The sequence below is a fragment of the Epithele typhae genome (genome assembly GCF_022376455.1).
Source record: "Epithele typhae strain CBS 203.58 chromosome Unknown BXZ73scaffold_9, whole genome shotgun sequence".
Classification (NCBI taxonomy): Eukaryota; Fungi; Basidiomycota; class Agaricomycetes; order Polyporales; family Epitheliaceae; genus Epithele; species Epithele typhae.
The window spans coordinates 519,202-538,535 of NW_025954200.1; the positions used below are offsets into that span (position 1 = coordinate 519,202).

General features: G+C 59.2%; 6 protein-coding genes across 6 annotated transcripts; 4 read left to right on the plus strand and 2 right to left on the minus strand.

The window, feature by feature from the left end:
* Positions 1-2,303: 2,303 nt before the first annotated feature.
* Positions 2,304-7,013, plus strand: BXZ73DRAFT_98926 (MED14-domain-containing protein; the record flags this gene model as incomplete). Its single annotated transcript, XM_048027837.1, has 15 exons — positions 2,304-2,530; positions 2,754-2,886; positions 2,948-3,039; positions 3,293-3,371; positions 3,426-3,558; positions 3,628-3,768; positions 3,824-3,997; positions 4,048-4,091; positions 4,140-4,529; positions 4,580-4,733; positions 4,793-4,995; positions 5,050-5,128; positions 5,178-5,532; positions 5,593-6,047; positions 6,109-7,013. The coding sequence occupies 15 exons, from the start codon at positions 2,304-2,306 to the stop codon at positions 7,011-7,013; spliced, it is 3,564 nt and encodes a 1,187-aa protein (XP_047880508.1).
* Positions 7,014-7,871: 858 nt separating this feature from the next.
* Positions 7,872-8,872, minus strand: BXZ73DRAFT_75582 (uncharacterized protein; the record flags this gene model as incomplete). The annotated part of the gene is made up of 2 exons (XM_048022236.1): positions 7,872-8,363; positions 8,426-8,872. The coding sequence occupies 2 exons, from the start codon at positions 8,870-8,872 to the stop codon at positions 7,872-7,874; spliced, it is 939 nt and encodes a 312-aa protein (XP_047880509.1).
* A 2,435-nt stretch (positions 8,873-11,307) lies between these two features.
* BXZ73DRAFT_98928 (UDP-Glycosyltransferase/glycogen phosphorylase) lies at positions 11,308-13,329 on the plus strand (the record flags this gene model as incomplete). Its single annotated transcript, XM_048027838.1, has 9 exons — positions 11,308-11,350; positions 11,406-11,559; positions 11,622-11,787; positions 11,849-12,049; positions 12,113-12,193; positions 12,251-12,306; positions 12,369-12,615; positions 12,674-12,763; positions 12,826-13,329. The coding sequence occupies 9 exons, from the start codon at positions 11,308-11,310 to the stop codon at positions 13,327-13,329; spliced, it is 1,542 nt and encodes a 513-aa protein (XP_047880510.1).
* Positions 13,330-13,431: 102 nt separating this feature from the next.
* Positions 13,432-15,079, minus strand: BXZ73DRAFT_42670 (RBP11-like subunits of RNA polymerase; the record flags this gene model as incomplete). Its single annotated transcript, XM_048019001.1, has 7 exons — positions 13,432-13,845; positions 13,987-14,241; positions 14,293-14,372; positions 14,433-14,646; positions 14,702-14,823; positions 14,879-14,928; positions 14,991-15,079. The coding sequence occupies 7 exons, from the start codon at positions 15,077-15,079 to the stop codon at positions 13,432-13,434; spliced, it is 1,224 nt and encodes a 407-aa protein (XP_047880511.1).
* Positions 15,080-15,504: 425 nt separating this feature from the next.
* Positions 15,505-17,616, plus strand: BXZ73DRAFT_42722 (amino acid permease/ SLC12A domain-containing protein; the record flags this gene model as incomplete). The annotated part of the gene is made up of 8 exons (XM_048019012.1): positions 15,505-15,772; positions 15,828-16,052; positions 16,104-16,289; positions 16,338-16,475; positions 16,532-16,612; positions 16,673-16,947; positions 17,011-17,164; positions 17,276-17,616. The coding sequence occupies 8 exons, from the start codon at positions 15,505-15,507 to the stop codon at positions 17,614-17,616; spliced, it is 1,668 nt and encodes a 555-aa protein (XP_047880512.1).
* Positions 17,617-17,969: 353 nt separating this feature from the next.
* BXZ73DRAFT_42596 (GroES-like protein) lies at positions 17,970-19,270 on the plus strand (the record flags this gene model as incomplete). Its single annotated transcript, XM_048018986.1, has 5 exons — positions 17,970-18,223; positions 18,280-18,358; positions 18,417-18,612; positions 18,687-19,087; positions 19,151-19,270. The coding sequence occupies 5 exons, from the start codon at positions 17,970-17,972 to the stop codon at positions 19,268-19,270; spliced, it is 1,050 nt and encodes a 349-aa protein (XP_047880513.1).
* Positions 19,271-19,334: the final 64 nt, after the last annotated feature.

Sequence of the window (19,334 nt, forward strand, 5' to 3'; positions counted from 1 at the left end):
CGCACGGTGGTGAGGAGCCCCAACGCGGACTCGCACACCTTCCTCGACATGTCCGCGGACGAGCGGCAGCTGGTCGAGATCCAAGCCGCCCCGCCCCGCCGCTCGGTCTCGCGGCCGCGCATGCAGGCGCAGGTGCTGCCCCCACCTCCACCCCCTCTGCTCGTGGCCGCGTCCGCCCCGAACGTGCTCAAGCGGTCGGAGAGCGCGCGCCGCGCGGAGACCTCGCGCCGGGGCGCGCCCGGGGACGGAGACAAGGTCGCCTCGTACCGCAAGGAGAGCTGGGAGAAGCTCGAGGGCCGGCGCGGCAGCCCGACACCGCCCGTGCCCGTCCGGCGCCACAGTGAAGAGAAGGAGAAGGAGCGGGAGCGGGCGAGGACCGTCGAGCGCGACGAGCCGCGGCGGCGCGAGGCGTCGCGCCCGCGCCCGGAGACGCGGTACGGGCGCGAGCGGTCGCGCACGCGTAGCGACGACCCGCCCGTGCTCCCGCCCATCGCCAAGGCGCCCCCGATGCCCATCCAGCTCCCGGCCATGCGTCCGATGCTCGACCGCCCGGTCCTCGTCAGCCCGCCGGCGGTGTCGCCCGTGCCGCACGTTGCGTTCGCGCGGAAGACGACGCCGAGCCCGCCGCCGGCCGCGCAGCAGGAGCCGGGCTCGACGGTGCGGGTCGCGCCCGCCGTGGGCGCGTTCACGCGCAAGTGGGTGGTGGAGAAGAACGGGAAGCGGATGACGCAGGACTCGATGGTGATGGTGCAGCAGCTGCGCATGCTCCGGTGAGCCGCTGCGTGCGCTCGTGCCTGCTGGAGTGCGTTTCGCGTGGGGACGCGCGCGACGTCGCGGGTCGTGGTGCGTCGCGTTTTGCTTCTGGATTTGGGAGCCGTCCGCTCACTCGCCGCGGTCGTCCCATCAGACCGCGTCTTGCGCCGTCGGATCCCTCCACGTCTCTAGCACTCCCCCGCTTCCCCCGCGGCCTGACGACATCACCACCGTCGGACGATATCACCGTCGTCTGACGATCGCCGTTGTGGTCACGCCAAGCCTGCTCTCCTCTCCTTCATGAATCCGCCTGTTTGGTAGTGATGGCACGGTTGCCATACCCCTCGCAACCTCATCTCGTGGTGGCACGCGTCTTCCTTCTATGTGTACATGTTGATGACGTTCACGGCCCGCCACGATCTGGTATAATAGCGCTCCGGCAGGTACTGTGAGAGACACACGGCTCCTGGGTATACCACACTGACGCTTAGACTGACGGTAATGGGCACGAAATGGCAGCAGACTCTGTGTCGCTTTTCATTGTATCATCTTACACTCATCCGCTTAGCACACTCACTACGCTCTCTGTATACCTCGCTTTCCTCCTTCCCTCTTCTGCATACTTTGCTACGCATCGCACTCGCAGTACAGTCGAGCCCCGCATCCATCACACTCCCTACAGCTAATCTTCCTAATCATGTAACGCTAGATCGTTGCTCCTATAATACGTACTAGTGCATCTCGGTTCCTGCGTGTTCTGAGGTCCTCCGACGCATGCGAAGGTCGTCAACGCAGACACTGACGTCGACCCGAGGTTATTTTCGAGGACCGAGGTTGCGGATGTTTCGCAGCACCGGGTTGAGAGCCCGGAAATAGGGATCGACTGTCCGGCATCCTTTCAGATGGTTTTCCCAACGCGACAGCTTTGTAGGAGCCGCGCGCGATGCCTGTGGTCGCCGAGAGGCCTGTTCTTCAAGGACACTGCCTTCCAGCACATTTCGGAAAAGCGGGATCAGGCATTTGGGGGAGATGTCGAGGGTCATTTGTGCTTCTGATGCTGCTGGGGCTATTCCGGTTCCGGTAAGGCTTCTACGTAGCTTGTCAGGTCCCGGTTGGGGCCGATACCGTTGTGGGTCTCGAACTCGCGCTCTTCCGGCAATAGGCGAGGGTTCGTCTACATGCGTGCATTCGCATGATTGCCCGCGATGGTGCGCGACTCTCTCGCACAGATCGCCCTTCGCAGATATCAGCGAACATACCGGCGCAGGTCCGAGGGATATCATCCAGCACTCAGCACTTACTCACGGCGAGCCCCGGGTACAGCCACCGCATCGGCCCGACGCATTTGTGCCCGGCGCCAAAATGCCAACACGAGCCGCAAGTGGCGCAGAGTACTTTCATCGCGCTCTTGTCACTCTCACCTCCCCCCTCCCTCCTCTGCCTTCTTCTCGGTCCTCTCCCTCCCCTCCCCCATCTCCCACCAAACACCCGCACCCAGGAGGCCCATGCAATAGCGCCGTCTGTCTGCGCAGCAAGAGACAAACCCTTCGATGGAAACGGCCGTGAATGGCCACCCGAGTGCGAACGGCGTGGCACCGTACTCTCTGCTGCAGAACGGCGCAAACAGGACATATGGTGGTGCGGAGCCGGGCGAAATCGGGCTTGAGGAGCTCGAGCGCGAGCTCCCGTTCGTCATGGACGGCCAGATCCCGCTCGGCGAGCTCGTGTCCCGGCTCGCGCAGACGATATACGCCGAGCTCGTCGAGATGGCCGAGACGTGAGTGGTCACTCCATCCTCCCCGAGCTCTTCGTCCGTCCATCCCGGACTACTGCTTTCCTTGGTTCCACCACGTCTCCCCACCCCTTCTCTCCTCGCTTTGGCTCACACCGGCGGAAACGTGCGCGTTTGCCTTCCCCACCCCGGGGCTCGCGTCGTCTTCCCCCACCGCTCCCCCCTCTCTTCCCTCCCACTCACGCAAACTCCCCTCTTCCCCGCACAGGATGCCCAACATGTCCGACGCCGCCCGCAAGCGCGTCGTCGCCGACTTCGTGGTCAAGATGAAGCGCCAGGTCGTGAAGGTGTACGCGATCGCCAAGTGGGCGCGCGACGCGGGCGTGGTGCAGAAGGCGATGGTGCGTCGTGCCCCCCCTGCGTGCGGCGCGGACGGGTCGGCTGACCGGGGTGCGCGCGCAGAACATCACGGCGTTCCTCATGGACCAGAACAGGCAGTTCGCGGACGCGATCGAGGGCCTCAAGTACGGCAGGGACATCCTTGATGGCGCTCGGTACGTTCCGTTGTCCGTGTTCCGTTTGTGGCTCGTGGCAGCCTGCCTGGGTGAAGTCGTCGGGGCGCGGCGGGTAGCCTTGGGGGACGAAAGCTGGTCCGTGGAAGCATGAGGGTGAAGGAAATGCGTGGAGATGGTGGTGTGAATGTTGCCAGGAGGAAGGAGGAAGGAGGCGGCCGCGATGGCAATACTGCTCCTGGAGAGCGCGAAGGAACGGGCGTCCGAGGAACGAATGAGCTGACAAGCGCGACAGACTACGAAATCACGACTTGCTCACATCTCTGGACGTGCTCACGACCGGCACATATCGACGCTTGCCTATATGTATCAAGGTATGCTTAATCCTGCTCTATTCGTTCGGGCGACGCATGCTATGTCATCCTTAGGAATCTCTTGTCCCTTCGACCCCGCTTACGGACGAGGAAGTGCACCGAACATTCGCGGAAATGGAGGACGCTATGCGTCTCCGCCTCCGAATGTCCGAGATTGTCCCATGGGAAATGTCACAGTATCGAATAGGTCAGAGTCCCAGCCGCTGTTATCATCGTGGGCACAATTGCTCATAATTTCTTTTGCGCCTTCCTTCAGATGCTGGTCGCGTGTGGTTCACCGCCCCGAAGCTCTTCGAGGCGTCGCTGTTCCTGGGTGGTGCACGGCCTAACGACGCCTGGTTTTTCGATAACGTAACCTTCCTGTTCACCGTCGGCGGCGACCAAACTGGCATGCAGGGTAAGTCCCATGGTCTCTCCCCCGCATCTATACAGTCGTGCCCCAGCTCCAACAGATTTTCCCCGGGTACCTGCCCCTGCGCTCAGGCGGCTCATCACGAGTGAAGCGGATGCGCGTCTTACCTTCTACCTGAAGTCCGACGAGCCGCCACCACCCGGGGCTCCGCCAAGACCGACACTGCCGGAGAACATGGTCGACGCACCTCTCGTCCGCCTGTTCAACTTCCTCCGTGAGTGCGTTCGACTTGAAACCATCAAGACGATACTGAGCATTCCACAGAAATGATGTCACTATCATACCAGCTCGAGATCCTTTGGTTCCAGGTTAGTGGTCCCACCTCGGAGTCAATAATAATTACTGACGACGCACAGGCCCAACGCATGCGTTCTCTGGGGTGGGGTGAGTTCATGACGGTCGAAATGACCAACCATCGGCAAACACTGGTGGTGAAGTACTGGGTACGAAAACAGCCACCAACGAACCAACGCCATCGCCAGTCGCAAAAACAGCTTCCCCTTCTCGGCGGGAAGCTCACTGTCTCAATCGTCCAGGTGAAGGAGAAGGCGGGCCGCAATGCGCTACGGTCACCCAAGGCACGCGTGCTCGCGGAGCTCCATGCTCGCTCGCGCATGAACGCTGCACGGCCATCGGACGAGGTCGAGCACATGCGCTTCGATGTGCGCTGGGACCCTGAGCCCGACGCGCTGGGCGTGGCACCCGCTATGGCAGACATGTTCATGCCCCCGGGCGAGCTGCAGATTGTGCGTAACCTCACTTGGACTGCGCCCAATTGCTGACGCCCCGTACGCAGAACCCGGACGATCTTGATTTCGAGAGTCTCCTGAGGGCGGTCATCCGACGGCATACGGGGGGTGTGATGAAGTTCTTCCAGATGCAGTTGCAACGTGGGGATTATACACGTAGCATATTCTCGCCACCAGGCGAGGTCGCGTTCGTCTCGAATGGTGAGCGTTGTTACATCGTTGTCGCCTCTTCCGTATCTGATATCTGATCCATTGAACAGAGGGTGCTCCGTCGCTTCGAATACACTTATGCGCGGATGAGGTCGTCATTGTGACGGTCGACCCGCGAACGGGCCGCTTGACTCTGAGGGATACGGGGGATCTGGCCGCTGCCGGGCGAGGTCCCCGATTCGCGACATTCACTGAACGATTGAACGACCTTCCTTATATGCTACCACAAGCATTAATGACCCTCCGACTCATTGTGAGCATCTCCATCCGGCATTCTCGACTTCTTTACTGACTTCGCGATCGCCAGACCATCACGGATATGGCGGAGCAAAAGGTGCAGTACTTGGGCCTGCAAAGCTTCCGGGCGCGCAATTTCTCCAAGGATAGTGCGTGGGCCTGTTTTTTGCTAGCTCAGTCCTCCTGATCATCTCGCAGAGCTGAAGAAGCTCGGCCCGGACGCGCAAGGGATGCTGTACATCCAGCTCGGCAACTTCCCCTCGCACTACCTCGTGCTCGTCATCACGGACCAGGACTTCCGGTATGCGCTCATCAGCGCGCGAGAGGTCGAAAGCTCGATGAACCACGACCTCGTCATGGAGGACATCGGCTGGTTGAATGTCGGACGGATACACGGGGACGTCTCCGTTGAGCACGGTGGTTCAGACCCCGTCACCGGCCAGAAGCGGAAGCGGGACGACGGCAGGAGCCGCGGTGTCCCACCAAAAGACCAGTACCCCACCAGTTTCCGACTAGAGACGACCGTCCTGCGGGAGCTCTATGCATATTGCTGGTACGTTCCCTGCCCGGTGAGGCTCAGCGACGAGACAGAGCACTCACAACCTCTTCGCAGCGCACGCGTCGCGTACACCAAGGTCGAGCAGCAGTTCAAGATGCGCGGAATCCCGTACACGCACGTCCACTCGACCCTCCACGGGAATGGGGCGGAGTACGGCGCGGTGCAGTCCTCGCTGGCGCGCATGATCCCTGCGCTGTGTGTGCAGTCGGCGGACATCCTCTCGGGCGCGCCCGCTGCAGAGGCAGCGATGCCGAACATCCGCGTCATTCCGCTCAACTGGTGGTCGGGCGAGGACGCGAAGGTGGTGACGTGCGTGAAGCTCAAGTACGTGCAGCAGCCGGTGGGCACGCGCGCAAGCGGGAGCACGGTCATCCGGCCGTCGAAGCGCATCATCTACGACACGCGAGAGGCAGTCGTAAGCTTCCTGTCGGATGACGTGGACAAGTGCGTGGACGAGTTCCTGGAGGAGTGGGCGCGAGTGAGCAAGATGGTCGTCATTGCGCGCGAAGGTGTGTCTCTCGGTGTCGTTTCGTTGAACAGGAACAGCGCCGATTCTGACGCTCCTGACAGTCGCGCAAATGTCGGGGAAGTACCTCTGGACGGACGTCAAGCTCATCGCGTTCGACCTCCAGACTGTCGAGTTCACCTACGCCGCCGACTACGCCGTCTCGCTCACATGTACCGACGAGCTCTCCTCCAACCGCTCCTCCTACCATCTCCGCTTCTCCCGCGCCCCGCCCGCCTCGGACCTCGACGACCCGCCATCAGACCCGAATGCTATGGACGTCGACAGCCGCACGCCCGCCGAGGCGCGCACAAACCCGCACGCGGACGCCGAGCCCTTCCTCTGCGCTCTCCTCTCGCACGGCCGTCTCTCCACGGCGCTCCACCGACTCGTCTCGCTCCTGCGCGAGACCCTCCCGATCGCGGCCGAGCTCGAGGACGTCCGCGCCGCCGCCGCGCGCGCGGGCGTCCCCATCGACGTCTTCCCCAAGGCCGCGGGCTGGTTCCGGGTGCTGTACGCGTTCGGCGACCGCCGGCACGCGCTGGACTTCCGCCTCCTCGCCGCCGGCCGCGTCGCCGTCCTCGACGCGTCCCACACCTTCACGGACGACGCGCCTGGCGGGGCGGGGGCGAGCTCTGTGGCGGGAGCGGGGAAGAAACCGTCGAGCAAACCGTCGTTGCGCGACGTGTTCGCGAGCCTCGCGGCGCTGGACCCGATCCCGGACTTCCGCGCGCTGGTGGGTGAGGCGGTCGCCGCGGCGGTGGAGCGCGGCACGCGAGGCCAGTTCGCGGACATCGCGGTCGGCGTCGTGTGCGACGTCGTGGCAGTACGTGCTATCGGGCACTTGCTACATGAGAAGGTGCAGGCCAAGCTCTCACAGGCAAAGCCTTCAAATGTGGCCACTTCCTTCTCTGGAGGTCCACAAGCGGGGCTGGGTATATTACAGGCGACGCCGATGGTGATTACGTAGTGCACATGTCATTATTCGTGCTGCCTAGACGCCATGCTGTTGTATATGCATGGAAATCATACACAATGATGTTTCACTGAGTGTATCGCCTTGTTGAAACCGCAGACTGGCATTGCAGACAAAACAAGGAATGAACTGAAAAAAGCATGTATTGGAAGAACTACAAAAGCAACAGTATAATAGTCTATCAGACGAACGCTCGCCTCGCTGGTTCGCAGGTCCACGGCTGCAAGCAGCGCGCAGACGACGCGAACCAAACGTCCTCGCGACCCCCGAAGGGGCCATGTGCTCGGTTATACGAGGGAGCGCGGGTGTCATCGACTAGACTAGAAGGATGTGGCATGTGTAAACATGCGAGACTCGAGTTAGTACCTATAAAATAGATCCTAGCTGAGTATGTTCTGAGGAAACAGCGGTGCGCGGGGCCGGGTTATATACCGCTGGGGGGTGGCCCGTGCGCAGGAGATTTTCGTGGCATCACGTGCTGATTGACAGCGTTTCGGCGGAGCCGCGGGTGAGCGCTTGATAAGCCCTGACCGCCGGTGTGTCTCAGACGCCCGCGCAGCTCGCATAAGGACCTGCTCATGTCCGTCAAACAAAGCCCCGACAGAGAATGTCTCAAAAGCAAGTGAGTGAAGACAATTCGACAAATCAGCCTCAGAGGCCAGTCTTGTGCAACTCAGGACGTAGCATGACTAGATCGATATATGATTCATTGCACCATCTGAATTCTTTCGAGACCAAATAGCAAATGGTATATTTCGTGTCGCCTCTGTAACGCGGAGAAATGTCGATACGCCGTACATCTACCTCTTACCTCACCGTGTGTCGTCTGTCCGGTCTCCGCCCATTCAATCGTCACCAATGACACACGCAAGGTCCTCCACCCTCAGCCTCCCTGGTGCATCCAGATTCCACTTCGTCGTGTTCCCCCGAGTCTGTGCCTATGAACACAACGCGTGGCACACTCCCGGACCCCCTCTCGATCCAGCACCACCGCGTGTTCCGCCCGCCCACCGTCGTGCGCTGCCGTATCTCCTTCGTCGCCTCTGATCGTCTCTCGCCGGGTGACATTGAGCGGATCCCTTCGAGGTCCCGCGCCGTCGGGAGGCTGGACCTGCACGGCGTCACCATGAGGACGCGCAGCGACGGAATCGCTCGCGGGAGCTCTTCGGCGACCGCGCTGAGCGCGCCCGCCCGCGCGAGTTCCTGGGCGAGGATGTCCTCGGTTCCCCTGAGTTCGTCCAGATGGAAGAGGTAATCCGGAAGAAACCAAGGCATCAAGGGCATCTCGAGCCCGAGGTGGACGAGTGGGAGCACAGTGAGGACTACGGGGAGCTGGCACTGGAGCTGTGGGGCAAAGCGAGAATTGGTGAGCGGGGGAGAGCGCGTTGGCGGCGGCCCGCGCTCACTGTGGTTTGAACGAAGGCGTAGTCTTCGGCAGAGATCGACAGATCTAGAGAGCGCAACCTGCTCATCTCGGTCCAAAACATGAGGCGTGGCGAGGGGTCAGGTGTATGCTGCGCCTGCAGATCGAAAGAGAGCGACAGCGCGATAGGGTTGGTCTCTGAAACCACTTCAAAGAGTTCTTCTGGATGTGTGCAGCAGTAGTGGTTCAATAGGTCCGGGGACCAGCTTGGAACGTTGAGAGTTTCCGCATCCAGATAGAAGGTGGGTGAAAACACTACTAGGTGCATCGCACGACCGAGGCGCTGCTTGAGGGGAAGTGGCATCCCCACCTGATCCCACGAGCCTGTGTACTTGAGCGTGCGGAGTGCGGGCCACCGAAACTGTGGAGAGGGAGCGTCCGACATCCTCGCTTCGTCGACCCCGAAAGGGAGGTGGAGATCGGAGAGCATCGGGGAACACGCCAAGCGTGTCAAGAGGGCCGATGACGTCCCCAGCAATTCTCCTGACTTCCAGGCTGCAGAGAGAGGGGAGGACTGTATTCACCACGGGAGAGGTGACGTCCGTTACCCTGAGCCTCAAAGCAAGATTCAGGTCCTTCAATTAGCGAAATTAGGACAGGAAGGTCAGAACCTCTTGGAGGGTGTAATATGGATCGAGGTAGTGGCTTATACATGAAGGAGGATTCAAGGTTAAGGTGTGAAGCTTGTCGCAGGTGAGTGTCTTGGATAGTGTGGAGAGCGAGATCTCGTTGAGCAAGACAGTTGTTGCCGCAGAGTTCCGAGAGCTTCAACGATGCTTGCTTCCTGTGCTCCGCACTCTAATTGAGGGATTGAGAGGGTGCGGAGTTACGTTGCTTGGCGTAGGATTCGGGCCAAGGAATCGTGTCCGAAAGAGTCTTCTTTTATGGCCCAGGGAACATTCAGCTTTCGAAGGTATCGGGCACGAGGGGAAGATTTAGAAGGAAAGTGTGGGTCAGAATCAAGTATGGCGTCCAGTAAGCGTGGTAGAAGGGGGGACAATGGTGGGGAAAGCGTGGTCCAGACTTGGCAGATTGCGAGGCGATAAGCAGAGTGGGAGGTCAAGGCGAAGCGGAGAGCGGCCGAGGAATCGAGATAGGAGATGAACTCGACAAGGACATCGTCAACGAGGTCCAGCAGTGCGACCATGCCAGGAGATCTGAGAGTGGCAACGAAAGGGGGAAGAGACAGGATTCGAACAACGACGGCACTGGGAAGATCATGGCGTCTATAAGGCTGGGCTGGTTTGGCAGCGTACGCTCCCACGAGGAGATTTGGCAGGCCATGGCTAGTACATACTGGTAGTGCTCGTGAGCATGCTGGCGTGAGCTGCGCACGTGTGTTCCTCCGCTTCATCTAGTCCCTTTGAATTTATCTTTCAGAAGAACACAACACGAGGCTGCCTCCGGTGCAGCGCTCGGTGTCGCTTCACCTGCAACGAGGTATCCGAACAAGGAGGATATCATACGTATTCGCGCGTCGGACATGCAGGAGAGCTCGCGCGAGATCTCCACGGCATATGCGCGGTCCGAGTCGAGTCTTCTACCCGTCGCATCGATCTCCTCGCATCCCATCTATACATTCGGGCGCACAACACCGATTTCAGCGTGCACAGTTCTAACACCCCGTGTGCCGGATACAGACGCTCCACCCGTGACGAACTCGAGCATCCACACCAATACCGCGGTCCGTACACGCAACCCCGACATCCTTGTATGTTCCTTCGACGTCCGCGCGAACTCCCGGGAGCAAGCTACGCAAACTGAGACAGTGGCTCGCGTCCTAGCGTTCGCCGGCGAGAGATCCAGACATGCTCTCGAGGTACTGTGGCTCCCGCGCGAGATATCTGTGACCGAAGCCCTATCCGAGAATCTGCGCACATCTCTATGACGTACAAATTCACGTTTCCTCAACGTCGACGGATGTGCGTGTCGCGAAGATCTCGAAGACGACCGCTGAAGGCATTACCGCTTACAGCTCGCGTCTCTCAGAGTGTATCGAACCCGGACGACGGTACGATGCGCCTTCAAGTCGACGTAACAGCAACGCCCAACGTAACAAGCAACAGCCAGTGGTGGTTGCCAGAGACGTTTGCCAAGAAACGCAAGAATCGAGACGGCGATTCTCTCTTGTAGAGCGTACAGGCTAGAGGCTGGGCCGAAGAAAGTCGCTCACTTCGAGAAAAGGTCCGGCGCACACCCCGTATCCTCACGATCACGGGAACGACGGCAGAGACCATCTGTAGCGAGGCCCGAGCCGAGCATCGTGCAGCAGCGCTCGAACAGCAGAACGAGTGAGGGGGAGAGTAGAAGAGGCTGAAAGAAGTGGAGGACGGCGATGCAGGGACCTGAGAGTCAATTGCAAAGTCGCACGGCGCCAAGGCCTGAAATTGAAATCGCGGCGCTCCTGAGCCTGAGACTGAGCAAAGCGACCTTGCGATTTGCTCAAGGCCCGTGCACTGGTCTTCATCAATTCACTACCACCATCCCATGCCCATCCTGTCACCGTTCTCGTCTCGAGCTAGTCGTGGCGGAAACCGACTGAGCTGCGGACACACCGCCGCCCGGAATATCCTCTTCGAACTCTGGCATGATCGCCCGTCCCCCCTTCCTGGGCGCGCTCCGCTCGCGTTTCGCGCTCTGCTGAGAAGCCATCCATTTGCAAAGCAACCACAATGTGTACACACCCACCAGGGACAGCACAATCGGAGGGCCGAAAGTTCCTTAGCCGAACTCCCGGCGCTGCCAGCACGATCCGACATCGATTCGAAATGGTGTCACTTGGACGCTAACCGAGGGTCGAGGTGCGGCATGGTTACTATAAGACACTATCAACGCTACGCTCCATCATCCACCAACTGACCTCTCATGGCTCCCACCCACATCTTCGCTAATCCTCTCGCAGGCTGGGGTGGGTACTCGCGCAGTCAGTTCCGTTCAGAGAGCTCATTGCTACTCTCGTATAGGCCACGTCCGCCCGTGCTTGAACCTCTGTGTTCTCCTAGCCAAGTTCAGTCCCGACGTTCACTGCACCGTCCTCGTGAACAGCGTCTTCCACGGACTGGCGTCGCTGGAACTGGCTAGGAGCTTGGAAGACGAAAGCCTTGCGTCCCGCGTGCGGTGAGACCTTCTAGGGCATGACTCAATCTTCGAACTGTGCTCATTCGACCATGTATTACCAGGCTAGTGTCCGGCGGAGACGTCAGCAACTTTCTCGGCGCCGCACCAGGACATGAAGCCGATTTTGAAAACATGTGGCGTGCGATCGATGCAGGGAAGGAGGTGACCTGCGCATCTACCGGCAAAACGTTCCCCGCGTTGCCCAAACCCTCCGTCGTGATCATTGACGTACGCATGCCAATGCGATCCCCCCGAGGTCGCACTCTCCACGCTAACGTTGTCTTATCAGTCGATTGCCATCGACGCACACAAGACCATTCGGGAGGTCAGCGGGGACTCAGTCAAGATCTACACCAATCTCGTAGGGATGCTTGCTGCCACCTTGCAGACGTTCAGCCCCAAATATATCGGTGGGCGTGGAAGCATAGACAGTGAGATCAAGGAGGAAGTCGCGCGCACAGGCAAATCTTACGACGAGGTTGGCATGGAGGTACGCTCGGCAGCCTTGCCTCTCCAGCGCACGTCGCTGAGCCATAATTTCGCCGGGATCCAGTTCTGTCTCAAGTCCACTGGCCGAGTCGTCAAGGTCCCCGGCCTCCCTCCAATGTACGACTACGAAGCCAATCCCCAACAGGTACGGCCCCGCCCCGAGGATCGTCGGCTTGACTAATCCACGCTCACGGTCGCACAGTTCACCTTCCCAGGGTACGAAGCGGCGCTCCTGAAGATGTATACACACGTCTTCGAGTAAGCGACGCCCGCAACTGAGCCTGATCACTTCGTTGAAGGCGCGCACGTTTAACTCGCAGCCTGATCGAGTCCACGGCCGGCGCGTTCCTCATCACCGCGGAGTCGTACGAGCCCGAGGCCGTCGCTGCCGTGCGCGACTGGTTCGGGAAGACTGGACGGCCCGTGTACGCGATGGGCCCGCTCCTCCCGCCGTCGTCGGTCGAGTTCGTGCTCGAGAAGGAGAAGGCGGCATCGCTGAACGGCCCATCGATCTTCAAGTTCCTCGACGACACGCTTGCGACGTCTGGCCCGAACTCGGTGCTTTACGTGCGTCTCGCGCGACTGTGCTGATATGTTCCCGGTTTAGCTGACGTGCTCGCACTAGATGTCTCTCGGATCCGCCTTCTGGCCAGTCAGCTCCCCCGAGAAGCTCTGGGCGGTCTTGGACGTGATCATGGAGCTGAACATCCCATTCGTAAGCCCATCCACTCGACGCTGTGCTCCCGTCTACTAACCCCTCCCGGCGGCCCCGTGCAGATCTTCAGCCACGCCTCCCCGATGGCCCAGATCCCCGACGAGATGCGCGCCAAGGTGGACGCCTACGGCAAGGGAGTCCTCTCGCCCTGGTCCCCGCAGCAGTCCATCCTCCACCACCCCGCCACGGGCTGGTACATCAGCCACGGCGGGCACAACAGCGTGACGGAGGCGATCGTCGCGGGCGTGCCGATGATCATGTGGCCGTTTACGGGCGACCAGGCGCAGAACGCGTGCACGATCACCGACAACTGGGCGGTCGGCTACGAGCTGCTCGAGGTGCGCACCGGGGACGGCCTCAAGCCCATCTGCCGCACCGGGTACACGCCTGTCGGGACGGTCGAGGCGGTCACGAAGGAGGCGCGGGAGGTGCTGGGCAAGGCGTTCGGGGAGGACGGGAAGAAGAAGCGGGCGGCGTTGGCCCCGCTGACGAAGGCGATGCAAGGCGAGTGGGAGGAAAACGGGACCGCGAAGAAGGACCTCCTCGCGTTCCTTTCGACGCTCTGAGAGCTACGACCCGCACGCTAGATGTGTACGAGTTTGATGCCAACGATAGAGATGGCAGAATGTACAAATACACCACGACCTGCACTGGACACTCAAGCCGCTCTAGCCCACATTCCACCCGTTCTGCTGCTGTGACGGACTGCCCCAACCCGCCGCGGCCCCAGGCGATCCCCATCCTCCACCCGTAGCTGCACTACCCGCACCCGCACCGCCAGTGGTGGGCGACGCCCCCCACGGCGCCGCCGCGTTCGCCGGGCTGCTGCCCCACCCGGCCGTCCCACCCCCACGGTTGGGACTGCCCCACGTCCCTGTTGACCCACCGGCCATGCGCCCTGGGCTCCAAGCACTCCCGGGACCCGCAGCCGGAGGGGCGCCCCACGGCGCAGCGGCCGCGTCGTGCCCGTTGGGATGGCCGACAGGGGCGCCAGTGCCGCTTTGAAATGCGTCGGCTTCTGGGGGTTCTGGTTTGAGACCGAGGATGAGGTTAGCGAGTTTCGTTTGAAGTTCCGCCAGGCCCTGTATGGAGGCAGTGGTCAGACAAACTGCAGAGGCAAACAGCCGGCACACAGACACAGGAGGTAGTAGGAAGAAGTGCATGCTGCACTGCGCGGTCCCGCGTATACGCGTGAAGAATGATAGAATGGCCGCACCCCGTACCTTTTGGATGACTTCTTGCGCTCCCAAGCTCCCGTCCGTCTCCACGTCCATATAATACTTGTTAGGCTTCGCGTTGTAATCGAAGGGGAGGTCGTCTCGTGGCACCTCCTCCTCCTTCGCATTCTCGCTCAGTGGCCACTCCTCGCGCGCGTCGTTCTCGAACCAGTATGTCGTGTGGCGGAGCTTATTGTGAGGGTCATATTCGAAACCGACCGCTGCGCAAGGGGACCACTTGGCGTGCTCCTTCGCAATACCCTGAATCACAATGAGAAGGTGCTTGTCGCGGTATGAATGATATGTGCGCACCTTTTTCGCGATACAGCGAAGCTTAAGCTCTTGCCCCATCCGCAGTTTACAAATCAGGATTGGCGGCTTGTCCGGATCGCCTAAATGTCGAGTAAAAGGTCCAGCATGTACATGCCATGGTGAAGACGAAATGCACGCACCTTTTCCCACAGGATGACCGAAGTTTTCCACCCGCTTTGCCATCTCCTCTCCACCGTCGTCCGCATCGAAGCCGAAGCCACCGCCCGGCCTGGTGGTCGGCACGACTTCGAGCATGTCGCTGGTAACCTCCATGGTATACCCCTTCTCATTACATGAGACATGGAGGACAAGCTCGATGGCACAATATTGACAGCGAACTTCGCATGTGCAGTCCTAGCCACGGAGATGGGGTCGGTAAACGCAGAACAAATGAAACAAGGAGACCCACCCGCGTATAGCGCATTGCCTCATCGCATGCCGTGCTGACCAGTGGAATCATACCAAGTCGATGCGCGATGAACTCGTCCGGCAGCACGCCGGTGTTGCTCTCGAATTCGACCATGTCGATTGCTGAAGCGAGAGTCAACTTGACATGGCTCTTTCACGAACAACGCCGCACACTCACCCACTGTAGGAATGTCCGCTATCATGACCCGGCGGATCGAATTCGCGATGCTAGCAACATCGTGTATTCAGTATTCAGCGCGCGACGCGAATGTGGCTGAGGGAATACGGACGAGAGGTCGACGTTTTGAATCACGAAGTTGGCATGGTTCTTCTGCAACTCGCGTATCCTGACAATAGGCTCTGCGTCGCCCGACTGCATGACGATGAGGCAGCTGGAGGTTGCGGTCAAGTAGGAGGAGACGGAGCACGTTATGTGCGTACGCTCCGCCGCTGAACAACTTGTCGGGCTGCCACAGGCTGAGCGTTGTGAGCACGTGATGGACCCGCGAGCCAACACAGACGCGACGCGTGCGGCGTGAGTCTTGCCCAACGCCTTCCCCCTCTATGCCCCTCGGCTGAACTATCATAGTCCTTGCTTAGTCTTCCTCTGCCCTCATGCCATAGATCGCGCGCTGTGCTTCCTCTCACCCTTCTTCGAGCACTCAAGTCACACATACGCCTTCCATATCTTCCCATAGGTCAACCTCCCAGTCGGAAGCAAGTTCACCTACCTCTGTGACTAGAGACGCGTCTACCAGGCTGCCTATGTCAGGGCCCCCAGAAAACCCGCCTCATCCTGGCTTTATGGAAGACCCCCACGCCCCCGTCGCTGCCCTTCCTACCTTAGCGGTGAACAAGAAACGGGCAGGTCTCCACCGCGCCCTGTCCGTGCGACAAGTCTCAATGATCGCCATTGCCGGGACCATTGGAACGGGCCTCTTCCTAGGCACCGGTCGTTCATTGGCGCAGGGCGGGCCTGCAAGCATGCTTATATGCTACGGCTTAGTTGGGTTCATCGTGTATGTCACCCTTCTGCTCCTTGGTGAGATGGCGACGCAATATCCGGTAGCAGGTGCGTGACGCGTTTCAATTTGAAGATTCATTAAGGATGCTCACAGTTGTGACAGGGTCATTCAACGTCTACGCGACTCGCTTCGTCTCACCAGCCTTCGGGTTCGCATTATCATGGAACTACTGGTTCAACGACGCGGTATCGGTCGCTTCGGATCTTACAGCCGCTCAGCTGGTTCTCCAGTACTGGACTACAGGGCATACATGGATCGTCAGTCTTGTCTTTTGGATCTTTTTGGTGGCGATCAACGCAGCGCATGTTCGTGCATATGGAGAACTGGGTGGGTGCATGCACGGATTGCGGCCTGGGCAATGTACTCACGTCTTCACAGAATACTGGCTTTCATCGTTGAAAGTCGTCACAGTTGTGGTGTTCATCATCCTCGGCGTGTTGGTCAACGTTGGGGTCAACCAGCAGCATGAATTTATCGGTACGAAGAACTGGCGTATTCCTGGAGCTCCGTTCGTGGGTGGGTTTGGCGGGTTCGCGCGAGTCTTCGTTACAGCAAGCTTCGCGTGTACGTACAATGAATATATTGCAATATATCTCGTTGACCCTTGAGCAGATGGCGGGACTGAGTCCCTGGGAATCACTGCCGGAGAAACGAAGAACCCGACCAAGACCATGCCGAAGGTCGTGAAGTTCGTGTTCTGGAGGATTCTGCTCTTTTACGTTTTGAGCATCCTGCTCATGGGCCTAAACGGTATGTTGTACTTGTAGTAGCAGTGCTCAGTCAGATAATGCCGCGCACATGTCCAGTCCCTTGGAACTACCCTGGACTCTCTAACAAAGAAACCACTACTTCGCCATTCACCATCGTTTTCCAGATGGCTGGGTCCAGTGAGTCCCTCTTCACGTAACCATTGGGATATAAACAAGCTTATTCTATCGCTTCAACAGGGGTTGCCGCGTCGTTCATGAACACCGTCATCCTTACCTCGGTTCTATCCGCCGGCAACCATGCACTATTCGCAGGAACGCGCGTCCTGTACAGCCTCGCAGTTAATTCCCCTCCTCAGGCTCCAACCCTTTTCGGGCGCACGACGAACGCAGGAGTCCCTCTCCCCGCTCTCCTTGCCACGAGCAGCGTGAGCGTCCTCTGCTTTGGCTCCAGTTTCGTCAACAACGGAGAGCTCTGGGGTTGGCTGCAGAACATCGTGGGGGTATCCAATCAGGTGCGCTCCGTCTTACTGTCCTGCAAGATGCGCCGTATGCCGACGTTGTGGGCCATTACACAGATTGCGTGGTTGTCCATCGGGCTGGCGAGCTGGCGGTTTCGGCGGGCTTGGATACGCCAGGGCCGCCCTCTGTATGAGATGAAGTTCGTTGCTGGCTGGACGTGGCCTTGGGGTCCACCTTTCGTAGTGAGTCTCCTGATCATCCACATATGGCGTCACGCTCACATTGACGTACAGATCGTCAGCGTCATCGGACTCATCCTCAGTAAGTCTTCATATTTGCGAGGTCCGAAGTGAGGGAAAGGCTAACGATCGCGTTATCTAGTCCAAGGATGGTCATCTGTCATACCTCACTTCTCCTTGGTATATTTCGTCTCGTTCTATGTGGAGATACCTGTGATGGTGGTAATGTACTTCGCTTGGGTGGTCGTCAAGCGCCAATCCTCTATATCCCTTCCTGTTTCCCTTCCCGACGAAGAAGATACCCCGGCCACAGGGGCCGAGCATGGTTGGAACATCGGCGATTTGGTGGATATCCAAGCGGTAGATTTGACACTAGATGAGTACGAAGAGGATCCGGAGGACGTCGCCGACGACGAAGCGCAAAGGCAGAAGTTGGAAGGACGCTGGCGGTGGTTTTGGAGGTTGTACTACGCTGTTGTGTGATACAAGTTACTCTGGAAGAACACGAGTCATGCCCAGACGGGCTGAACCACAGGTACAACTTCTGTGACAATACAATCGTTAAACCTATCCAAGAACGCGGCCTCAGCGCGAAGTTCAATTAACCGGCGTCAGCTCTGCTTGAAGGGATCCAAGTCGTGGGAAGGTCGGGGACAGGGCAGACTGGGTTTGAGTGCTTCTTCACCCGACGTCCGTGCCCCGGAGATTATTGGTTCGTCAGCCGTCAACACCAATGGCAGTCTCTGTGCTGGCGGGAGCCCTCCAAGGAGCATATAAGCCAACGCTCGACAATGACGGTCACTGTCCCCTCTCATCCGCGCTAGCTCAGGCAAGAAATGTCGACTCAGAAGGCTCTCCTCCTCCCGGTCAAGGGCGGCAACTGGGAACTTGGCCCCTCACCGATTCCAAAGCCGGCACCGGACGAGGTCCTTGTGAAGATCGTAGCTACCGCTCTGAACCCCATCGACGTCAAGATCCAGCGAGATGGCTTCTGGGCGCAGGAGTACCCGTTCATCGGGGGGACAGATGCCGCCGGCGTCGTCGAGGATGCGGGTTCCAACGTTGTCACTCTCGTCAAGGGCGACAGGGTGTTCGTAGGACTATGTTCAACCATCTGGGTTATTGGTGCTAATGATTTTCCCACAGTTTCTTTCAGGGCTGGTTTGAGAACCCCAAAGCCACATTTCAACAATATTGCGTCGTTCCGGCGGAGATCACAGCTAAGGTACGGCGTTGTTGAATCGGCGTGCACAGAACGCGACTGACCCGTCGCCCCTAATTAGATCCCGGATGGCTTCTCGTTTGACCAGGTCGCATCTATCCCTCTCGGCCTTGCCACGGTCATCACAGGAATGTGGGGTCACGATCCGCAGGCGGCGTCTGTCAGCCTCCCTGCGCCATGGGAAGAAGGAGGGCTGACCCAGTGCGCGGGCAAGCCAGCGTTCATCATCGGTGGTTCTTCGTCCGTTGGACAGTACGGTACGTAAACCAATCCGTCTTGCGTGGTACTTCACAGGGCATACCCCTGATCTGCATCTCTCTGCCCCGCGCAGCAATTCAAATGGCGAAGATGTCCAAGTTCTCGCCCATCATCGCGACTGCCTCACCCCGCAACGAGCCGCTGCTCAAATCTCTCGGCGTGACCCATGCTCTCGACCGCTCCCTTTCTACAGAGGTTATTCTTGCGGAGCTCAAGAAGATTACCGGAGGCGCACCGATCGACTTCGTCTTCGACACGGTCTCGTTCCAGGAGACCCAAATCCTAGGCTACCAGGCTCTCGCGCCTGGAAACACGCTCATCATCACTCAGTACGACGAGATCCCTGCGGAGATCAAGTCGGACGACAAAAAAACCCTCACGATGGTCGGAAACGTGCATCTACCTCAAAACCGCAAGGTCGGTGTCGAGATGTTCAAAAGGGTCGCGGGATGGCTTGAGAGTGGCGAGCTCGTGGTACGTCGTCGCACTGTGGAGGCCATCTGGACGTCATCTAAGGCCGCGATATCTTGTTTCTAGCCGAACGAAGTCGAAGTGCTGACCGGTGGACTTACTGGGATCCAGGCTGGTTTGGACAGGCTGGAGTCTGGTGCGGTCAGTGCTTTGAAGCTGATTGCTCGGCCCCAGGAAACTGTGTAGAGGCGTCTGAGCCGTGATGTGTTATTATGCTCGCATTGATATCGGAATAGAACGCTACCATAGC